Source organism: Chiloscyllium plagiosum, unplaced genomic scaffold (genome assembly GCF_037043375.1).
Source record: "Chiloscyllium plagiosum isolate Xiang-an unplaced genomic scaffold, Cpla_swu_hap1 HiC_scaffold_28, whole genome shotgun sequence".
NCBI classification, from domain to species: domain Eukaryota; kingdom Metazoa; phylum Chordata; class Chondrichthyes; order Orectolobiformes; family Hemiscylliidae; genus Chiloscyllium; species Chiloscyllium plagiosum.
In genome coordinates this window covers 29,178,951-29,202,271 of record NW_028270166.1, presented here as the reverse complement: position 1 = coordinate 29,202,271, position 23,321 = coordinate 29,178,951, and the positions used below count along the sequence as shown (strand labels likewise).

General features: G+C 43.5%; 1 protein-coding gene across 1 annotated transcript in view; it reads left to right on the top strand.

The window, feature by feature from the left end:
• The window catches only part of slc1a6 (solute carrier family 1 member 6), a 98,549-nt gene that overhangs the window by 51,169 nt on the left and 24,059 nt on the right, over positions 1 to 23,321 (top strand). The window contains exons 4-5 of the mRNA XM_043721091.2: positions 19,371 to 19,575; positions 20,842 to 20,884. Coding sequence (XP_043577026.1) covers positions 19,371 to 19,575; positions 20,842 to 20,884 — 248 coding nt within the window. The remainder of the gene's footprint in view (positions 1 to 19,370; positions 19,576 to 20,841; positions 20,885 to 23,321) is intronic.

The window sequence follows — 23,321 nt, the reverse complement described above, 5'->3', positions numbered from 1 at the left end:
CTAAGTGCGGTAGTGCTTATTTTATCCCCAGCACCCATGGTGTGTGTGTGCAGGTGTGAGACACAGTGAAAGACACAAAGTGCACGAATCTTTATTCAAATACCACCACCAGGAAGATAGGGAAACACCCGGGTGGCCAGTGACAAATACTGCCCTTCACATCAGAGGGCAGTGCTGTGTGATCAAAACAGTGAAGGGGAGGGTAGGGACTAAATCAAATAGAGTTGGAGGGGGAACATTCCTGTTTATTTTTTTTTTTCTGAGATGGATTGAGCCTTGATACTGTTATTGCTGGAAAAAGAGGAAGAAATTCTCTGAAGATGTTCTAGACACAAGAGGCAGGCCATAGTCCAGTACATGCTGCCTGTGAAAGAGTCTGAATCAGAGGGTCTAGATGTGGGATGAAAACATTACAGGAAAAGCTACAAACGAAAGGCTCAGCTGACACCCCTGGACATCCCTGTGATGGGGGGAGGAATATAGTGATTGGAATCAGGTTGACTTCATTGACTAAGAGGTCATTGATTGCATTTGCTAACCTGGGCCAATCAGAAAAGCCTGGCTGTTAATATACACAGGAGGGATTTTTTTTTTCTTTTTTTTTTCTTTTTTTCTTTTTTTCTTTAACCCCCACACTACCGCCTAAGTGCGGTAGTGCTTATTTTATCCCCAGCACCCATGGTGTGTGTGTGCAGGTGTGAGACACAGTGGAAGACACAAAGTGCACAAATCTTTATTCAAATACCACCACCAGGAAGATAGGGAAACACCCGGGTGGCCAGTGACAAATACTGCCCTTCACATCAGAGGGCAGTGCTGTGTGATCAAAACAGTGAAGGGGAGGGTAGGGACTAAATCAAAATAGAGTTGGAGGGGGAACATTCCTGTTTATAGCTGTCAGCCAGGGCTCCCTGATTGGACCAGATTAACAGCCTTAATCAGGGAACTTCTATTCTATGAGGTCCACCTGACCGACCTCATTACAATTACTCCATTCCTCACCCTTTGAGCTCCTCCTGCAGTTTTAGCACGGGACCAGGTTCTTACAACTCTGCTTTGGGTGGTGTGTAATGTACAGTAGCTCGCCTCTTGCACCCAGACTGATTCAGAAGAAATTCATTCTCCTCTTCAGTTGGTAAAGATGTCAAAGTGGTGACAGCTACGTTCATCTCAGATTTCAACACCTGACCGAGAGGGAGAGTCCACAGTTTCTGGAACAGTTGGAAACAATATCGAGCAGTCAGGCTTGTTTTATTCCCACACCATTTGCAAGTTTGCAGCTTTCATATGATCCTGTGCTTGTTCAGGACCATTGCACCACTACCTAAACTTTATACATCACTGGACCGAACCTCGCATCGACTGTGTCTCTTACCCATTCAGGGTCATTCCCGTGGTTCCTCACCAAACTCTGTCCCCTGAAGTAAGCTGTTTCTCTCACTTAGCGGAGTCTTGTGTCCAGCACTGGTGCTCCTGATGCTGTTGCACCCTGCATCCCAAATCCAGGATTTAACCTGGTGCTGAGTGTGCTTCCCATTACCAACTCTGCTGGAGCTATCCCTGTAGTTGTATGAGGGGTGGTCCTATAATCAAACAGGTACCGGGACAGTTTGGTATCTGGTGAAGCTATAGGCTATTTCTTTAAGACTGCCTTCAAAGCTTGGACTGCTGTTTCTGCCAGACCATAAGATGACAGATGATATATAGCTGTCCCTCCAAGACAAATACCATTCAATTTTAGGAAATTCCCTGCTGGTAAATGATGAGTCATTATCTGTGACCAACACTTTTGGGAGTCTATGCAATGCAAAAGATGTGCACAGTTTTTCTGTTGTCTTCTCCATGTTTGAAAAACAAATGCTATGCACAACCAGCCATTTTGAATGGATATCCACAATGAATAAGAATATTGAGTCCACGAAAGTACCTGCATATGTAACTTGAGTCCCAGGTTTACCCTGTCGTTTCCATGAATGTGGGGGATCTGCTGGCAGTAAGGTTTGTCCTTGTTGGCATTGCCCCACCAACGCAGCTCCGTCAGCATCCAATCCTGGCCACAAGGCATAACTCCTTGCCAATGTCTTCATTTTGGAACCCCTTGGATAACCCTGGTGAAGTGCAGCCAGTATCTTTGCTTGGGACAATCACTCTTGATATCCATGATAAAATGCCGCCCTCTACTTTGATCTGGTCTTTCCTGATCCGAAAGGTTTCAAATCTGGTTGTGATGGCCTTTTGGTTTCTCCTATCGCCACCGGCTGTTTCAGTTTTGCCAGGTTCGACAGCGGTTTGATAATGTCAGCTGTGACTGAAAGTGTGTTCAGAAAATGTAAAACCTATATGGAGATCCGTTTGACCAAGGCTTGGTTTTGTTTTGGAGTTTTGCTGTAGGCTGACCTAAAGTCCCTCTGATTAGGACATGTCCTGAGTGAGGCTATGCAATTGCCTTCACTCAAGTAGTGTTCCCCAAGTTCAGTCAGACTGGCAAGGGTGTCTATTTCCATTGGAATACCTTGCAACTCATCCTCCACATGCCACATTTTCCAATGATGAAGGCAGTTGTAGCGCCTGTTTGAAGACCAGTTGGGCTTCAGTTAGTAGGTGCTTTTGCATGGTCACATCATTAACCCCATCTACCAAACTGTCTCTCAGCATCTCATTAAGGGTTCATACAAAGTCACACGTCTCTGCCAATCAACTTACTTTAGTTAAAAACCCAATACAGATTCCCCTGATTCTCGAGTTGCTGAGCAAAACCAATAGCGTCTCAGAATTTGATGAGGCTTGAAGTCGTAATATTCCTTAACTAAATCCATCAACTCTTGAGATATCTGGTGCTTCAGGGAATATTAGGCTCCTAGTAACTGAAACATTGCGGGTCCACAAGCTGTCAGGAGAACCACTCATTGCTTTTCATCTGCCCTGATGTCATTTGCCCAGAAAAAATAATACATTCTTTTGACATATTGGGCCCAGTCTTCAATGGCAGACTTGAACAAGTCAAGCTTCCCAAATAACGGCATGGTATCAGAAATGCTTACCCCAACTCAAAGGCTGTTGTGAGCAACTTTCTTCAGGAGTGTGCTTTTCTCTTGTCGCCACAAAATAACTCAATAGAGGCTGGTGTCACCAAGTCACCCTTTATTTATATGTGCATGGTACATAACATTGACCCGTCTAGCACAGAGTGAACAAGATGTCTGACACTCCTGTTCTTTTTTTTTAATGTTCACGAGACAAAGGAATTAATTCATAAAATCACAGATTATTTAATGCGTTACATTTTGCTGCTGTTAACCCAGCTGGCTATTGTAGAGAGTGAACTAACTCCACAGAGGTCAGTATTCCATCACCAAGTCACCCTTTATTTACACCTGCATACTACTTGACACTGATCCAGTTTCATGAGAGCCAGCTCTCAGAGAGACAGAACCTCTGACAGTCCTGGTTTTGATCTCAGAGTGAACAAGATGTCAGACATTCATGTGTTTTTTTGTCTTCTCTTTTTATTTCTTTTCCCCCAACACTACCGCCTAACAGCGGTAATGCTTACTTTTCCCCAGCACCCGTATCGTGTGTGTGCAGGTGTAGGACACACTGAAGAATAACAAGGGTGTAAATCTTTATTCATTTCCCACCACCAGGGAACAGTAGAGTAGTCAGTGACAAGCAGTGATCAAACAGTGAAGGGGAGGGCAGGGACTAAATCAAAAAAGAGTTGGAGGGGGAAATAATACACTCCACTCCCTGCGGTGCCCACCTCTCCCTAAAAATCTCAAGAGTGTTGGTGGACACCGCGTGCTCCTTCTCCAGGGACACCTGGGCTCTGAGATAACTGTGGAAGAGGGACAGGCAATCGGCCCTAACAGCCCCCTCTATGGGCCCGCTGCCTGGACCTGTTTATGGCCAGTTTGGCCAGGCCCAGGAGCAGACCCACAAGGAGGTCTTCAGACTTGCCCTCCCCCCGGGTGCTCAAAGATCAGGAGCATGGGACTGAAGTTAAACCAAAAACAGAGTAGAAGGTTTTCAAGAAAATCAAAAAGGGAATGTAAGCACCTACACCCGATATATACATGGTCCACAGACTCCACAGCACCACAGAAAAGCAGTTGGGCTGGGAGTCCGTGAACCACCGCAATCTGCGGTTGCCGGGGACTGCTGCGTGCAGCACCCTCTACCCCAGGTTCCCGAGAGAAAGGGGGAGGACTCCCAAGTAGAGAGCTCTCCACTGGGGATCCCCACCGTCTGGTGACAAACGGGCACGCCAAGGCATGTCCAGGCAGTGGATAAGGGAAAAAGAGGTGGATGGTGTGCAGCAGCAGTCTATACAGGGCCTGCCCTTTTATGACCCTAAAAGGGGCAAAAGTAAAACTCTGGAGGTGGCTCAGGTTGTGGGGCACAGGTTCCCGCTAGAGGTACGGGACATTGGGGCCAATGTGAAATTCTGGCCTGGCAGGGTTAAGCACAGACAGAATTTCACCGCACACCTGAGCGTCCTCCAACTGGTGCACTATGTCGGGTCTGAGCGCTGCCGTTTTAAGGCATCGAATAACAGTGGACACGAACCAGAGGTCTGCCGCTGCCCTGCTCGCTTTATCCTGCAGCAGCGTCCAGATACTCCTGTTCTTTTATTTTCTTTCTGATACTCTTTTTTGTCTTTTATCTTTCTTTTTCCTTAGAGCTAGCCCACAGAGTGAGCAGGTGCCCTGATACTCCTGATTTTTTTCTTTTTTTTTCCATGTTGTGTATGTGCAGGTGTCGGACACAGTGAAAAACAATATATTGCACCACCAGGAAGTGAGGAGACATCTGAGTGGCCAGTGACAAGCAGTGTCCTTCTCAGAGGGCCATGCTGTGTGATCAAATAGTGAAGGGGAGGGCAGGGATTAAATCAAAATAGAGTTGGAGGGGGAAATAATGCACTCTATTCCCTCCTCTCACCTACCCTCCCCCCTCCGCACCAGCTGCTCAAAGATCAGGAGCGTGGGACTGAAGAGCAACCAATAACAGGGGAGAAGGTTTTCAAGAAAATCAAAAAGGGAATGTAAGCTCCCACATCCAATATATACGTGGTCCACGGATTCCACAGCGGCACAGAACAAGCAGTTGGGCTGGGAGTCCGTGAACCACCACAATCTGCGGTTGCAGGGGACTTCAGCATGCAGCACCCTCCACCCCAGATCCCCGAGAGAAAGGGGGAGGACTCCCGCGTAGAGAGCCCTCCACTGGGGATCCCCACCGCCCGGTGACAAACGGGCATGCCAAGGTGTATCCGGACGGTGGATAAGGGAAAAAGCGGTGGATGGTGTGCAGCAGCAGTCTATACAGGGCCCGCCATTTTATGTTCCTAAAAGGGGTAAAAATAAAACTCCGGAGACGGATTGGGCTGTGAGGCACAGGTTCTCGGGGGAAGTATGTGAACTTGGGGCCAATGTGAAATTCCATCCGGGCAGGGGTAAGTGCAGACTGTATTCCATCGCACACCTGAGCGTCCTCCAACTGGTGCACTATGTCGGTGCTGAGCATCGGTGTTTTAAGGTGTCGAATGGCAGTGGCCGTGAACCGGATGTCTACCGCTGCCCTGCTCGCTATATCCTGCAGCAGAGTCCAGACACTCCTGTTCTTTTTATTTTGGAAAGGTTGGTATGGAATCAATGGCTTCGAATTCAAGGGGAATTGGCATCAGTACTCAGAAAGGAGGGAGCTGTTCCGACAGGTAGGGATCCACCTGAATTATGCTGGGACCAGATGAAATAATTTGACAGAGGTCAGTATCCCATCACTAAGTCACGCTTTACTTACACATGGATAGTCTTTGACACTGACCCAGCTCCCTCAGAGCCAGCTCTGAGTGAACAGGATGCCTGACACCCCTGATTTTTTTTCTTTCTTGTTTTTTTTTTAACCTGTTTTTTTTCTCTTTGCTTATTTTCCCCTGCACCCATGTCATGTGTGTGCAAGTGTAGGACACAGTGAAGAACAACAAGTGTGTAAATCTTTATTTAAATTCCACTACCAGGAAGAGAGGAAACACCCGAGTGGCCAGTGACAAGCAGTGTCCTTCTCAAAGGGCAATGCTGCGTGATCAAACAGTGAAGGGGAGGGCAGGGATTAAATCAAAATAGAATTTGAAGGGGAAATAATACACTCCACACTCTGCGGTGCCCACCTTTCCCTGAAAATCTCGAGGGTGTTGGTGGACACTGCGTGCTCCTTCTCCAGGGACACCCGGGCTCTGAGATAACTGTGGAAGAGGGGCAGGTAATCGGCCCTAACGACCCCCTCTATGGCCTATTGCCTGGATCTGATTATGGCCAGTTTGGCCAGGCCCAGGAGTAGACCCACAAGGAGGTCCTCTCACCTACCCTCCCCCGCTCCGCACCAGGTGCTCAAAGATCAGGAGCATGGGACTGAAGTGCAACCAAAAACAGGTGAGAAGGTTTTTGAGAAAATCAAAAGTTGAGTGCAAACACCAGCACCCCATATATACATGGTCCACGGACTCCACAGCGCCACAGAACAAGCAGTTGGGCTGGGAGTCCATGAACCACCACAACCTGTGGTTGTAGGGGAGCGGTCCATGCAGCACCCTCCACCCTAGATCCCCAAGAGAAACAGGGAGGACTCCCACGTAGAGAGCCCTCCACTGGGGATCTCCACCACCTGGTGACAAATGGGCACGCCAAGGCACGTCCGGGCGGTGGATAAGGGAAAAGAGGTGGATGGTGTGCAGCAGCAGTCTGTACAGGGCCCGCCGTTTGATGTCCCTAAAAGGGATAAAACTAAAACTAAAGAGGCGGCTCAGATTGTGGGGCACAGGCTCCCGCGGGAAGTACGGACCTTTGGTAATGTGAAATTCCATCCTGGCAGGGGTAAGTGCAGGTGGATTCCATCACACACCTGACCATCCTCCAACTGGTGCACTATGTTGGTGCTGTTTTAAGGCGTCGAATGGCAGTGGCCACGAACCGGACGAATAGCGCTGCCCTGTTCGCTATGTCTTGCAGCAGAGTCCAGACACTCCTTTTTTATCCCCCCACTACCGCCTAACTGCGATAGTGCTTTTTTTTTCCCCAGCACCCATGAAAGACACAAGGTGCATGAAACTTTATTCAAATTTCCACCACCAGGAAGAAAGGAAACACCCGAGTGGCCTGTGACAAGCAGTGCCCTTCACATCAAAGGGCAATGCTGTGTGATCAAACAGTGATGGGGAGGGCAGGGATTAAATCAAAATAGAATTGGACGGGGAAACAATATACTCCACTTCCCGCGGTGCCCACCTCTCCCGGAACAACTCAAGGGTGTTGGTGACACTCCTGTACTTTTTTTATTCTGCCACCCCCTTCTAAATTTCTCTTTTAGAGAGAACATTCCCTGTCTGTCTTTGTTAACTCCTTTCATTATTTGAACTTCTCAATAAGGTCATCCCTTACCCTCAAGAGAATGAGATTTATAGTTGTTATCTGCTATTCAATCTTAATTAATTTCATCATCCTATTTAACTTTCCATTGGACTTTCCCTGGGTTCACATATTTTTCTTAATGTGGGACACCTGAAACAGTACGATATATTCCAATTGGGATCTGCTGGCATTTACAGGAGAGGAAAAAGAGCTAGAGCCAAGGCAGTGAAATGGATAGAAAGAGCAAGAGGAATGTGCATAACCATTCATTGAGAGAAGGCTCACATTATAGGAAGGAGTAGCTGTAACAAAACTCCTGAACTGCGTAGTGATTATCTTAAGGGGGCTAATCTGAAGCAGTCCAAAATAACTCTTCCGATGCTGGTATCTTGTCATCAAGTCATGCTTTATTTACATGGGGAGAGTCCTTGACACTGATCCAGCTCTGTCAGAGCCAGCTCTGAGTGAACAGGATGTCTAATACTCCTGTTCATTTTTTTTTCTTTTTTAGTGGGTTGGAGATTATCTTTCCTTTTTCCTTTAACCTCCTGATACTACGCCTTACAACATTTAAAAATAAATCTAGATTGCTTTTGGTACTTTGTGAAATAACTCCACAGAGGCTGGTAACCCATCACCAAGTCACCCTTTATTTACACACAAAAAGTCCTTGACATTGATCCAGCTCCCTCAGAGCCAACTCTCAGAGTACACTCCTGTTCTTATCTGTCAGCCAGGGCTCCCTGATTTGACCAGATTAACAGCCTTAATCAGCGAACTCATAGTCTATGAGGTCCATCTGGCTGACCTTTTTACAATCATTACAGCTGGAACAGGGATTGAGAGTCATGTTGTTGGTCTTCATTTGATCCACACACTAGTCGTTGACCCAATTTAGCTAATGGGTGCTCATCTCAAATTCTTAACAATGCTAATTAGAGTGAAATCTTTACAGGCAATTTTCACACCAAATTTTAAAATCTTGTTTACTTTCAGGATTTAGTTCCGTGAGAAAAGTTTTATTCATATAGTACATTTAATGTACTGAAGTATTATTCCCCAATTTAGACATTATCCACTTTCTAGGTGTATTTAACCTCTCAGCTCCAGATTTATTCCCACTGGTCTTTTCGTCATCCTCTACGATTCTACTAATGGCATCTATATTTGTCTAATTCTAATTAAAAAGATTTTCCTGACATTCCTGTATTTTTGTAAAGACTGTTAAGCCTAGCCTTTAAATTGCTTTTTATGTTTTATTGCTAACAATCATTTTCTATAACCTTTCCACCTTCAGAATTTATTCTTTCCAGTCTTTAACTTGCTGCATTTTTCCTTCTGTTCTCTGAGGACAGTGGAGCAGCATTAGTCTGTTTTGCATATTAGCAAGGATGTTATTGCCAGTTTGATTCAAGCAACGTCCAACGTCCTCCAACCCTGGGATCCATGATTTAGGAATCTGAAGTTTCCCTTTACATTACAAATACATTTCTTGATATATCTCATTTGGAACAGCCAGAATGAATACCTTGCAATTAAACCATCAGTTACATTGAAACCATAACCTGTCCACACAAGATATTTATAAAGTATACAGGGGCATGCTACTTTACATTAGGTTGTTTAAAACATTAATTTAACTATTCCTTTATCATTCACTGGTGTGTTAGAGTGAATTCTCAAATAGTTTACCATCAACATAGTTTGATAACATAGCAAGTTCAATTGCTTCTGAAGAAGGGTCATTGGACCTGAACTGTTAATTTGTCTTTCTCACCACAGATTCTAACAGACCTGGTGATTTTCTCCAGCAATTTCTGTTTTTGTTTCATACCTCCTGCATCTATAATTCTTTGTTTCTTTTTAAAAACTCAGTTGATCCTACATCTCAGTAACAATACATTAAGATCACCCCTCTGCAAAGATCAAAAGTTAAACCCAATCATTTATTTCTTCAGTGTCTTGGCTTTCGTATTTGAATACCCTGTTTTGTTGGTTGAAATACCCTCTGCTCTCTCCTCTCTCTCTTCCCCTCTCGTTCTGTCATTCTCCCCTTTCTTCAGGAGTATCAATAAATTTGAGTGCTGCTTTTGCCTCAGCAAGGAAGAGTTGTCAAAGTGGCTGGGCTCAAAGCCAAATCCCTTCTTACCATCCCCTGGGAATGTTTGCTGAAGAACACAGTAGTGTGGAATTGTTTTCCTGGCAGTGCCCCAGAACCTCATGCAACAATCAGGCTTTTGTAGGCAAGCTTCTCACAGCCTCAAACGTTGACTGTCCTCAATCAGACGTACAGAATTCTTTGTTCCAAACGATAATTAACATTCAGAGAGTCCGCAGCAATTACATTAATCAGCGCTGGACCGATAAATATTTCATTCATAAGAATCAGGTTTAATTTAAATCACATATGGCTATGGTGTACAGAACGGTTGGATGCTTGCTGATTCGATGTCTGCTGTCTTTGAGTTGTCAGGAAATCTTCTATCTTAACACTTTGGACAATATACAAAACATTTCTGGAAGAGTAACACTGAATTTATCTTGATTATTTCTCTTATTGCCTAATGCCAGGCTGAGTGTTTATGTCACATCCCCCTTCATGGTTATATACCTGTCATTGAGTCATAGTCATTGAGAAAAACAGCATGGAAACAGACCCATTATGTACTGCAGGTGAAAGTGGTGCGATTGAACTTTCCTTATTGCAGATGCACCATCGGAAGCATACCGTGCACTTTCACTCACTCGAGTTGTGCAACTGAAAGCTTTCTGCAGTGAGATCCATAGACAGCAACTTCTGCTGAGAGCACGGGTAACCTGAAAGGTTCAAGCTGGTGGTTTGTGGCTGGATTTCCTATAGTAGCCAACGTAGTAGCAAGGTGGGCTTTTATCTAGCCACATGTGATACTATCAGGTGGTCCTTGTATCTCCAGCTATTTTACGGTTTCTTGCCATAGGTTGGGAGGGATGGAAATGACATTTAGATGTGCAGATGAACAGGAGCACTTGAACAAGAGAGCGCGACAAAGGCAAATGCATTAAATGATTTCAAAGTAGAAGGAAGAAAATCTTGGTAATACTTGTTGTCACGAGGACACAGGTTTTCTGACTGACCAGTTATTGGCAGACTTAGCTGGCAGTCCAACACATTCAGCAATTGTGAGTCCATGGAAAGGCACTTTCTTTTAATGTCTCGGCTCCAAAATCCTGTATCACTCTCCTTTCAGCAGCACTAGAACACAAACTTTGTCCTCCAGTGAACTGATTGCTGCGCCATTCTTTTCACTTGTTAGTGCCCTTGCTCAGTTCTACTGTGTGAATCATCGACCATCAATCCTTCTTAGTCACTGCAGGATGCTTGGCTGATTGCTGTGTTGCTGCTTAGAACAAACGAACACACAAAATTTAAGGGGAGCGTTGCTGAACAAAGAGACTTTGGAGTGTAGGTTCACAGCTCCTTGGAAGTAGAGTCGCAGGTAGAATAGGATAGTGAAGAAGGCATTTGGTATGCTTTCCTTTATTGGTCAGAGTATTGAATATAGGAGATGGGAGGTCATGTTGCAGCTGTACAGGACATTGGTAAGGCCACTTTTGGAATATTGTGTACAATTCTGGTCTCCTTCCTATTGGAAGGATGTTGTGAGAGTTGAAAGGGTTCAGAAAAGATTTACAAGGATGATGCCAGGGTTGGAGGATTTGAGCTATAGGGAGAGGTTGAATAGGTTGGGGCTGTTTTCCCTGGAGTGTGTAGGCTGAGGGGTGACCTTTTAGAGGTTTATAAAATCATGAAGGGCATGGATTAGGGTAAACAGACAAGGTCTTCTCCCTGGATTGGGGGAGTCCAGAACTAGAGGGCATAGGGTGAGAGGGGAAAGATATAAAAGGGAACTAAGGAGCAACATTTTCATGCAGAGGGTGGTGCATGTATGGAATGAGCTGCTAGAGGAAGTGGTGGAGGCTGGTACAATTGCAAAATTTAAAAGGCATCTGGATGGGTATATGAATAAGGACGAGTTTGGAGGGATATGGGCCGGCTGCTGGCAAGTAGAACTAGATTAGGTTAGGATATCTGGTCGGCAAGGACGGGTTGGACTGAAGGACCTGTTTCCATGCTGTACATCTCTATGACTGTATGACTGAAAACAGAAATTGCTGTAAAAGCGCAGAAGGTCTGGCAGCATCTATGAAGAGAAATCAAAGTTAACGTTTCGTGTCTGGTGACCTTTCCTCAGAACACAAAATTAAGGAATTGTGGGAAACCAGTGATTCACTACCCCAACTCCATACCATGATGAACACTTTCTTTCCTTCCTCTCTCTCACCCATCCCCCAAAAGGGACAAAACTAAAATTCACAGACACAATGTCAGGGTGATAACAGAAATAATATTCAGGAAAGTTCCTTTCCAATTCCCTCAGGTGATTGAACCCAGTCCAGGAGATCACATCAAAAGAAAGACTTGTATTTAAATAGCATCTTTCGCCATACCAATCGATTTCGAAGCTCCTTGGATGCTGCCTGAACTGCTGTGCTCTTCCAGCACCACTAATCATAAAAGTAAAAGTTGCCACTTTCCAGAGGACCATTTGCTGTTCCCTGATTGGAGAGTGATGACTGGTGGTGAGTTTAACCCAGAGGTCACAGTGCCTCAGGGAGGGACGAGGGAGAGAAGCACAGTCACCATGGTGACCTCAGCCAGTACTGGAATTGAACCTGCACTGTTGGCATCACTTTGCATTGCAGAATATCCATGAGCATGGCCACTGTTGGAGAAAACACTGCAGCAAATTTGCATACAGCAAACTCCCACAAACAACAATGTGATAATGACCAACAAATTGATTTTTCTGCTGTTAGTCAAAGGGTAAGTATTGACCAGGACACCTGTGAAGACAATAGGGCCTCAGTTTAACACCTCATCTAAAAGACAACATTCATGACAATGCAGCCCTCACACAGTACTGCATTAGAGTGCCGGCCTTAATTTTGTATTCTTAAGTGGGACTTAAACCTAAAGGTTTCTATCTGAGAGGTGCAAGAGCTATCGACTGAGCCATTGCTGACACATACGCCTTATCTCTAGACACTTATCTCTCAACACTTATATTGCTATCCCAGACTGGTGAGCAAAGTTAGATCTCATGGAATACAGGGAGAACTCGCCATTTGGATACAGAACTGGCTCAAAGGTAGAAGACAGTGGGTGGTGGTGGAGGGTTGTTTTTCAGGCTGGAGGCCTGTGACCAGTGGATTGCCACAAGGATCGGTGCTGGGTCCACTACCTTCCATCATTTGTATAAATGATTTGGATGCGAGCATAAGAGGTATGGTTGTAAGTTTGCTGATGCCACCAAAATTGAAGGTGTAGTGGACAGCAAGGAAGGTTACCTCAGATTACAACGGGATCTTGATCAGGTGGGCCAAAGGGCTGAGAAGTGGCAGATGGAGTTTAATCTCGATAAATGTGAGGTTCTGCTTTTTGGGAAAGCAAATCTTAGCAGGACTTATACACTTAATAATAAGGTCCTAGGGAGTGTTGCTGAACAAAGAGACCTTGGAGTGCAGGTCCATAGCTCCTTGAAAGTGCAATCGCAGGTAGATAGGATGGTGAAGATGATGTTTGGTATGCTTTCCTTTATTGGTCATAGTATTGAGTACAGGAGTTGGGAGGTCATGTTGCGGCTGTACAGGACATTGGGCAAAAGTGAGGACTGCAGATGCTGGAAATCAGAGTTTAGATTAGAGTGGTCCTGGAAAAGCACAGAAGGTCAGGCAGCATCCAGGGAGCAGGAAAGTCGACGTTTCAGGCAAAAGCCCTTCATCAGGATTGAAGGCCCTTCCTGATGAAGGGCTTTTGCCCAAAATGTCGACTTTCCTGCTCCTCGGATGCTGCCTGACCTGCTGTACTTTTCCAGCACCACTCTGATCTGTACAGGACATTGGTTAGGCCACTTTTGGAATATTGCGTGCAATTCTGGAATCCTTCCTATCGGAAAGATGTTGTGAAATTTGAAAGGGTTCAGAAAAGATTTACAAGGATGCTGCCAGGGATCTGAGCTACAGGGAGAGACTGAACAGGCTGGGGCTGTTTTCCCTGGAGCGTTGGAGGCTGAGGGGTGATCTTATAGAGGTTTACAAAATTATGAGTGGCATGGATAGGGTAAATAGACAAAGTCTTTTCCCTGGGGTCGGGGAGTCCAGAACTATAGGGTTTAGGGTAAGAGGGGAAAGATATAAAAAGAGACCTAAGAAGCAACTTTCTCACTCAGAGGATGGTACGTGTATGGAATGAGTTGCTGGAGGAAGTGGTGGAGGCTAGTGCAATTGCAACATTTAAAAGGCATCTGGATGGGTATATGAATAGGAAGGGTTTGAAGGGATATGGGCCAGGTGCTGGCAGGTGGGACTAGATTGGGTTGGGATATCTGGTCGGCATGGACGGGTTGGACTGAAGGGTCTGTTTCCATGCTGTACATCTCTATGACTATGATCTGTCTACTTCTTAAAGAATGAGAGCAGTAACATTGCCTTTTTTTCCTCCTGTCAAAAGACTCCTACAATTGCCTAAATTGACTTTTGGATCTAGAAAGGAGTAAGAGACAGAAGTTAGCAATCAATGGCAAGGATAAGCAAAGGAGGGATTGGCAGTGCAATGCCCGACACGTTACCATGTTGACTATATGAGTGAGAAACTTGATTCATTAAGAAAAATGCTAAAACATCCAATCTTGCCTGACATCCAGCTTGGATGTCACAAGTGTTGGGCACTCTCCTTCCAATGATACTGATTGATGCAAATAGTCACAAGGTTTGAACACCTCTTTGCCCTCATCTGTCCTGGCAAGATCATAAGATTTCTGACAATGAAACTGCCATTTGATGTTGGTGGAGATGGCACTGAATACCAATTGACCTCCCTCCTTCTGAATCTGATCAATTCCACCTTGTGGCTCCCTCCCATGCTCCACAAGCATTTGCTGCCTTCTGTCTCTTACATGGAACAAAGTGTTTCCACAAAACAGCTTCTGAACTTGAAGCTCAGTGTCCTGCTGCAGGATCCACAGCCACAGTGCTCTTTATCTCACTGTCCAAAGTCTATACTCCCAGCTGCTAAATAAGCTGTTGCCTATGTTAATACTTCAAAAGCACCGGATTTCCCATGCCTCCCTCCATTAGTCAGTGCTAAAAGAGCTGGTGCTGTGCCCTTGTTGCAATAAAGAATCTGACCCCATAAAATTTACTAGAATCAAATTGGGGCCTGCCCTGACCCATTTCTAGCAGGAACCCTGCTGGATCAGAAAAGCCAACTCCAAGCATCTGAATATTTGTCTTTATTTCAAAATGTGTCAGTGTTACTCTCCAAAAAACTGTCATTATTACAGATTATGGATGACAACGTTACTGTCCAAATGATTGTTATTATGCTTCGTAGCTGAGAGTTAATGTGTTTGGAATGAATAATAACTTGGCTGAAGGATGGAAAACAAAGATTACTTATTATCGAAATTAAATCAGGGTGGGGGAAATACTCATGCAGAGACCCAGGCTCAGCAGTGGAAATATCTCTATTTCTAGTTTACACTAATGAACTGGATTCAGAAACTCATTGTGAATTCACTACATTTTTAAGATGTTCCTAAACCAAGAGAGTCCATGGAATGAGCAGAAGTAACTCAGAAGTTAAATAATGTATTGAATAAAAAAGATTTCTGTTTGGACAATGACTGATTTAATTAAAAACAAACAAGAAGCTAAAATAGGCAGCTCATGTACAGCATGAAACAGGCAAAACTAGTTAAGGATGGAATTGAAAGTAACAAAGGTGATTAATTTTCATTTTGGGGCACACTGCTGTAACAGTCACTTTCCGCCCAGTGGTAACTGTAAAGGTTCATCCTTTGGTATGTTAGGTAATCTCAACATTCAACAGTGTATACATTCCACATGCTATATTCCACCAGAATAAGTACAGCGAGGCAAGATTTCTATCTACCCATTTGTCTTTGGCCGGATCCCATCCCAAATCTGGGGTTTTGAGAATACAATGAGCACCTTTTTTTTCTAATTCACTCATGGGATGTGGGCATCGCTAGCTGGGCAGGTGTTGATTCCTGTCTCTTGTTGCCCATGAAGAGGTGGTGGGGAGTTGCCTTCTTGAACCACTGCAGTCCCTGGCATGATTGGGGTGCCTCCAGTAAAGCCAATTGAACTTCAGAGCAGTAGGAGGTCGATACATTGAGGAAAGACAGGGCTGTCTAGTTTGCCTGTTGCAATTCGCCAATCCAAATCAATCCTTGTTCCTCACGGTATACTGCTCAACAAAGAGCAGGTCAGCCAGGGCCAGAAATATAGAGGGTTGTTATATTGAAACTTCCAAGACAGTATGCCTTTCAACATGGGTACACCGTCAATACGTAGAATTTGACTGTGCAATATTTTTGTTTTACAGGTTTCATTTATACAGTTATGAGCTATAAAACATTAATGCCCTTTAGATAGTAATGAACTATAGCCTGGCAAATTTGACAGAGGTCACCTGAAGCTATTTGGAAAGATCCAGTGGCAAAAATGCAAGGAAGCTGAGATCTCAAAGTTTGTTTAATATTTCTCCTGTGAATTGCCCTGGGCAGAATGGTGGCACAGTGGTTAGCACTGCTGCCTCACAGTGCCAGAGACCCAGGTTCAATTCCCGCCTCAGGCTATTTTGAGATATTAACAGGCAGAGAAATCTAATCAAACCTTCTAAGTCAGTTGATATCAGCGGTAGAAGTTAATTTGTGGAACCAGATATTTTATATGGTGCCTCATTTTACATTTCTCCCAATCTGGGCTCTTCCATTTGCACATTCCCTGTTCTGTAAGGAAGCAAAGATTTCTCATTATAAATCATTTCCTCAATCGAAAATGTAATAGTCTCCAGTAGTTATTTAAATGATGGGAAACAGAGATCAATGACAAAGAAAAATATTTTTTTTGAGAATTACAGTAAGTAGCTCCTTCTGTTTGGTACCCATGCCTAAAGCTACAACATTATTTCTTGGATGTGTAGAGTTATAGAGTTACATCTTTTGTATACAGTTTGTGTCAGTTAGTTCATAGCAGCAAATTGTGTTTGAGTATATTGTAGCAGCAACCAGATAATGTTGGAGGGAAGCACAATTGTAAAGGGAAGTATGGTACTAATCCATAAGTTTAAGTTAGGGGTGAAAGTTAAATGATAGTGTTTAAGTTTAAGTGTTAAAAATTTAAGTAAATCATATTAATTTTATAAGGCAAACTGAATTTCACAGGGAAATGTGAGGTGATGCAGTTTGGCAGTTGAGATGGAAAGAAGCAACAGAGACTTAATTATAGATTTATAAAAAGTATGCACAAGAAACTAGTGGGTTCATGAGTATCAATCAATCTTTGAAGCTGGAAGGAGATATTGGAAGAGTTGTTGGTAAACTTTATGGGATCTTGGACAATGAGTCAAAGATGTTGTAAGATGAATCCTCAGCGTAGCTCTTCATGTTGTTCAATCCATCTGGTAGATTTGTTGCCACTCTTCTCTTTCCTGGATAGGATCTACATGGTCTGCTCAATCTAGTCTGGCAGAGGTAAAATGGTTGGTAGCCTAATGAAAAGACACTTTAGTCTTGAACAGTTTATTGTTGATTAAATAATAATAATTAGTTCAAGTTACCTTGATGTGATAGTCACTGCAACTGAGACTTGGGGGAGATCTACAATGTTACATCAACTTCCTTCAAGATCCAGCTCTATTTTTTGTCCCAGTTTCATGTGACATCCTCATATTGGATGATGCTTAATGCACTCCTCATCAGTAACCCTTTCGGGCCCTTGCACCTTTATACAAATAAAGGTCAGGCAGAAATGCTGAAACTTAAAACTCTAGTTAGGTACCAACTAGAGTATTGTACACTGTTCTTGCCACCACACTTCAACAGAGATATGAAAGTGCTTGAGAGAACGCAGGGGAGATTTACAAAAATAATGTCTGGGATGAGAGGCCGGTAATTCATAAGTTAGGGGTTGGTGAAGCTGGAGCTGTTTTCCTTGAAATAAAGGAGACTGACGCAAGATTCGATTGTGGTGTACTAGCTTATGACAGGCTTATAAAATCTAGATGAGGAAAATCTTTTCCCTTGAGATGATGGAATAAGAGCCAAGGGGTAATGTGAGAAATAACTTTTTACACAAGGAGCCAGGACTGATTGCCCATGAGGATGTTGAAAGCGGACACAATCATTGATTCTGAAAGGAAATTGGAGAGGGGTTGAAGGAAATGAAGTTGCAGAGTTGAGATGATCAAGGTGGGTGGGACAAACTGGACTGGACAGCATGGACTTGATGGCCCAAATTACCTCATGCTAAGTGTAAATGATTCTACAAATTGTGTGATAGTGAGTGGGTTGTTTAGGAAAGCAATGTTTTTTAAATTTATTCGTGGATGTGGGCACTAGTTTTTTGCTCCAGACAGTTGTTCCATTCAATTTTCACTATCTGCCATGGTGGGATTTGTACCCATGTCACCTAGAACATGAGCCTTTGGTTCTGAGATTATTACTCCAGTGACATTGACATCAGTTCCATCAAGGCTAATTCTGAACAGGTTACAAAACAGATTGCTTTCATAGTGAATGTCGGGGAAAGTGAGGACTGCAGGTGCTGGACATCAGAGTCAAAAGTTGTAGCACTAGAAAAGCACAACAGGTCAAGCAGCATCTGAGGAGCAGGAGAGTCGAAGTTTCGAGCATAGGCTCTTCATCAGGAGTGTGGAGGGTCCCAAGGGGGCTGAAAGATAAATGGGAGGGAGGTGCGGCTGGGGTGAACGTAGCTAGCAATGCGATAGGTAAATGAAAGTGGGGAGTGGCGATGTTGATAGGTCGGAGCACAGGGTGGAGCAGATAGGTGGGAAGGAAGATGTACAGGTAGGACAGTTCAAGAGGGCGGTGCAATGTTGGAGGATTGGATCTGGGATAACGTGGGGGGAGGGGAGATGAGGAAGCTGGTGAAATCAACATTGATTCCGTGTGGTTGGAGGGTCCAAAGGCAGAAATCCCATCGCCCTGTGGCTGATCACTTCAACTCCCCCTCCCACTCCACCAAGGACATGCAAGTCCTGGGCCTCCTCCACCACCAAATCCTAGCCCCCAAAGGATCCTTCCACATCCTGCAGAGATTTTCCTGCACATCCACACATCTCAACTACAGTGTCCATTGCTCTCAATGTGGTCTCCTCTACATTGGGGAGACAGGATGCCAACTTGCAGAATGTCTCAGAGAACATCTCCAAGACATGTGCACTAAACAACCCCACCACCCTGTGGCCGACCACTTCAACTCCCCCTCCAACTCCGCCAAGGACATGCAAGTCCTGGGCCTCCTCCACCGCCAAATCCTAGCCACCCGACGCCTGGAGGAAGAACACCTAATCTGCCATCTCAGGACCCTCCAACCACATGGAATCAATATCTATTTCACCGGTTTCCTCATCTCCCATCCCCCCACATTATTCCCGATCCAACCCTCCAACTCGTCACTGCTCTCTTGAATTGTCCTACCTGTCCATCTTCCTTCCCACCTATCCACTCCACCCTCTGCTCTGGTCTATCACCATCACCCTGCACCTTCATCTACCTATCACATTCCCTAGCTATCTCCCCCCAAGCCGCACCTCACTCCCATTTGCCTCTCAGCCCCATTGGGGGCCCCCCACATTCCTGATGAAGAGCTTATGCTTGAAACATTGACTCTCCTGCTCCTTGGATGCTTCCTGACTGGCTGAGCTTTTCCAGCACCACACTTTTCGACTCTTTATAGTGAATGTAATGAGCAAGCTTCAAGTAATTTTGTAATAATGATCGAGTGCTTCTAGTGTTAATGTAACCCTATAGTTTCTGCCAGTACTTTCCAGACTAGTCTACATCTGAGTTGTTGTCTTGACCTTTTATCGATCAGGAATGGCAGCTCTGGACAGCAAAGCATCTGGTAAAATGGGAATCCGAGCTGTTGTTTTCTACATGGTAACCACTATCATCGCTGTGTTTATTGGAATTGTCATGGTAATGATCATCCATCCTGGCAAAGGATCAAAAGTTGACCTACATCGGGAAGGAAAGATTGAGAAGGTGCAGGCTGCGGATGCTTTCATGGACCTAATCAGGTCAGTGAATCTCTAAATGAAAAGTAATTTGTGTAATAATCAGATAAGTATATAATTAGCGGCTTCAATGGACTTATATTTTGTGGAGCTGGTTTTGAATTGAAGAACAGACTTAAGGCACTAAGATGCGATCCTTTGATCTTTTGACTGGAATTTGGGGCTGAACCTGAATGGGAAAGGTTTGAAAAGATGTGGGCCAAACACAGGCAAGTGGAAGTAGTTTGATTTGGGAACATGGTCAGCGTGGACGAGTTGGACTGAAGGGTCTGTTTCCATGCTGGATGACTCTACAATTCTATGACTCTATCAGGTTTGTGCCTCCTTCTGGTGACTTGGAGAGATTCCAACCGGACAGGAGCTGAGTGCTTCTTCCACTCAACAACCTTTCCATTGTCAGTCCCAATACAGGCTGAATTAGTGGATTTTCTCCAGAAAACCTATAAGTTCTGCTCAGTGTGCAAACAATGGCAAATTCTTGCTTTCATACAAAATCACACTAGCAATTTTTCTTTACTTCTGAGTGAAGTAAGTGTATATGATGTACAACAGCAATGGGTGCCACAATATATCCAAACAGCAACTGAAAGGCAGCTAAATAAAGGAGCAGCCAACAAATTGACTAAGTCCCATTGATGACTTTGGCAAAAGTAAGTGTGCATACTGAAAATCTGAAACAAACAAAGAAAGTGCTGGAGAAACTCAGCAAGTCTGGCAGCATCTATGTAGAAAGAAATAGAGTTAAAGAAACATTTCAAGTCTGCATGACTCTTCTTCAGATGAATAAGTCGTTCTGGATTCAAAATGTTAACTCTTGTTTCTCTCTTCAAAGGTACTACCAGACCTGCTGAGCTTCTCCAGCATTTTCTGTGTTTGTTGTAGCCAATTTCCAATGATGGAGTAGCAAGCTGCTGCATTGAAATCCTACTTTACACTGCTCGCAACAGGCATAGCTCCTGGAATTCAGGACATTCTGTGGTTGGGTTGCCCTTTGGAGGGTTAGTGTGGACTTGTTGGGCTGAAGGGCCTGTTTCCACACCGTAAGTAATCTAAAAAATATGTTTTAAAATATTTTACTTAAGACTTGCTTAATGATAGCTTTAGATTGGTTTGATATAACCGTCCAAGGCAGCCCTATACTTCTCAATATGCTCTCATCATTCTCTTAATCCAATGTGTAGGGCAACAGCATACATATCACAGCACGGACTGAAAAACAAATGCATAACTCTTATCACTGTACTAATTCTCCCCTTTTATATTCAACAGGAATATGTTCCCACCCAATCTAGTTGAGGCTTGTTTCAAACAGGTGAGTAGTTACTAAACAAAGCCTCAAATTTTTATCTGTTTCGAAATGATTCCTAGTCTTTTCTTGAGGAGGGAAACTTCTCGGGGGGTTGAGATGGTTCAAGCTAGTATACCCTTTAAAGTCCTCAGATGTACCTATACCAAGAACTGGCAATGTTTCCCTCCTGGAAGGGTGCCCAAATCCTTCTAAACAATCGTATTGATTCCACAAAGGAATCAATTACATTCAACAGATCGTCCACTGGGCACTGACATTTTTAAATATGTTTTTTGCTGAACATTCCAAAGCTCACTATCTTTAATCAACACATCATATTCCAACTCTGATTTTGTCACCAGTAGATTGAAGATGCAGCTTAAGGATATCTAGACTTAGGGAGGCATATAATCCATTCCAGTTCCAATTAGAGTTTGGAACCCAGTATATTTCTTCTTCCAGAAACTATTCGAAAACTTATGGAAAAAAAAATCAAAATTCTGTGGTTGTTGGCAATCTGACAACAAAATATACTGGAAGTACTCAACAGGTCAGACAGCAGCTGGAAAGAAAGAAACAGAGTTAACATTTCATGTCCTTGAGATTTCATCATCTAGCTCTTCTAAGCATTCCAAAAAAATTACCGTTGAAAACTATTCAGTAAATGTTTCTTGTTTTTGTTGACGTTACTTCACACATTGCTGTGTACTCCACTGTTGTTATGCAGGAAAACATTATAACTCAATTATATTTCCCTTAACATATGACAGTTAATTCACCCTGATTACTATAATGCCCTCTGGCTGGTTTCACTTTGACTGCGCTTGGTAAGTTCCAACCAACTTGTACCTTGTCCCATGTAGAATCAAGCTCCTCAGTCATCTCAGTTCTCATTCGCCTACATGGCTCCCGGCCTTTCAACATATCCAATATTAAATAGTTGTCCTCATATTCAAAACTCTCTATGGCCTCACTCGTCTCTTCAGGGTTCACTTTCCTTCCTGTAGCCTTCAGTCTTATGATCTTGGCCTCCAGAGTGTCCCACTTCAGCACATTGGCTATATAATCCACGCAGTGCTCTCAGAAATTCCTGTCTGTGACCGTTCTGTCTCTATTTTGCTTTCTCTCTCCTATCATTTTAACTCTTGTGTCAAACTATACCCTTATACTATCAATCAATATCAAAATTTCCCTCTTTTACTCCCCCTGAAAAGTCTTTGGTGATTTTAAAGTAAAGTGCAGAAAGGTTGTTGCAAAATGTTTTTATAATCATAAGTTCTCACCTGGAGCCAAAAAGATCAGATGTACCTCTCAACTAATTTCCCACAACTTCAGCCAGAAGGAGCTGACTGTAGGACATGCTATCTGAACCCTCAGAGTCCAATTAGCTCTCCACCCCAGGAAGGAAATCAGTCAAGGCTTCTTCGCTATAGTCTGAAAAGCATTTTTTTAAGCTAGATTGTAACTTTCCCAAACATTGCAAAGGTCGTCAGAAATCCCCCACCAACAGAAGATTAGATGAGACAATTTAAATTGTAAGTAAACACCGAACTTTAATATTATAAGAAAGCATATAATTATACTGAGAGTATAAATCACAAAGCTAAATAATCTTTTGAAAATAGCAGATAATTAGCTCTAATTTCTACAAGAGAATTGAATCTTCAATCTTATTACAAAAACTAGATTTTTTTTAAAAAGGCTCTCAAACATCAAGGCGATATATATTTTAATGCTCAAGTGGGTGATACTTATTATGTTCACAAAGAGTTTGACCTGGAGGTGACTGATACCTACATCTCTGTTCTAACATATGTAATCATTTAGATTAGGTTGTGATCTTTGCCATGTATCTTTTGGTGTCGTATGATTATAGGTGGCTTGGTCATTGCTTCAATTATAGACCATTACTAATCATTATCCCACATTGAGTGAGAAGGCCTTCCCATTGTAATTTAGTTGCCTGGCCAACTTCCAAGAACAGTTTTTTTTAACTTGTTCTTGAAAAACTAGGGCTCGGCCACAATCATTCTGGGCAGTCTGTTTCACAAAGGCATTGCGTCCAAAAAGTTAATAAGACTTGGTGCGTAGGTCCCATTATCAGATTGTGGTTTTACTTATCTGAATTGACATTGTACTCAAGTGCTAGCTGTTATCATAATGATCTCCAGGATAGTGACTTTTAGGTGTATGTATTCTTTATCAGCAGTTGTTGTGAAGAGAGTTAATCATGTTAAACCTTGCCATTTCTATCCTGAGAAAGAATTCATCTTACTGTAGATTTTACTAAATGTAATTTTTAAGTCAGTTTCCCGTAGCCATGCCATATGTTTTAATCCTTAGTCCTTTACAGTTGCAGAAATACTAGTACAATTGGTCCTGCTATAATGCAGTGGTTCCATTCTCAAGCAAATCCAAATTCTAAGAAAATTGTGTAACATTAGCACCATTTAAACAAATG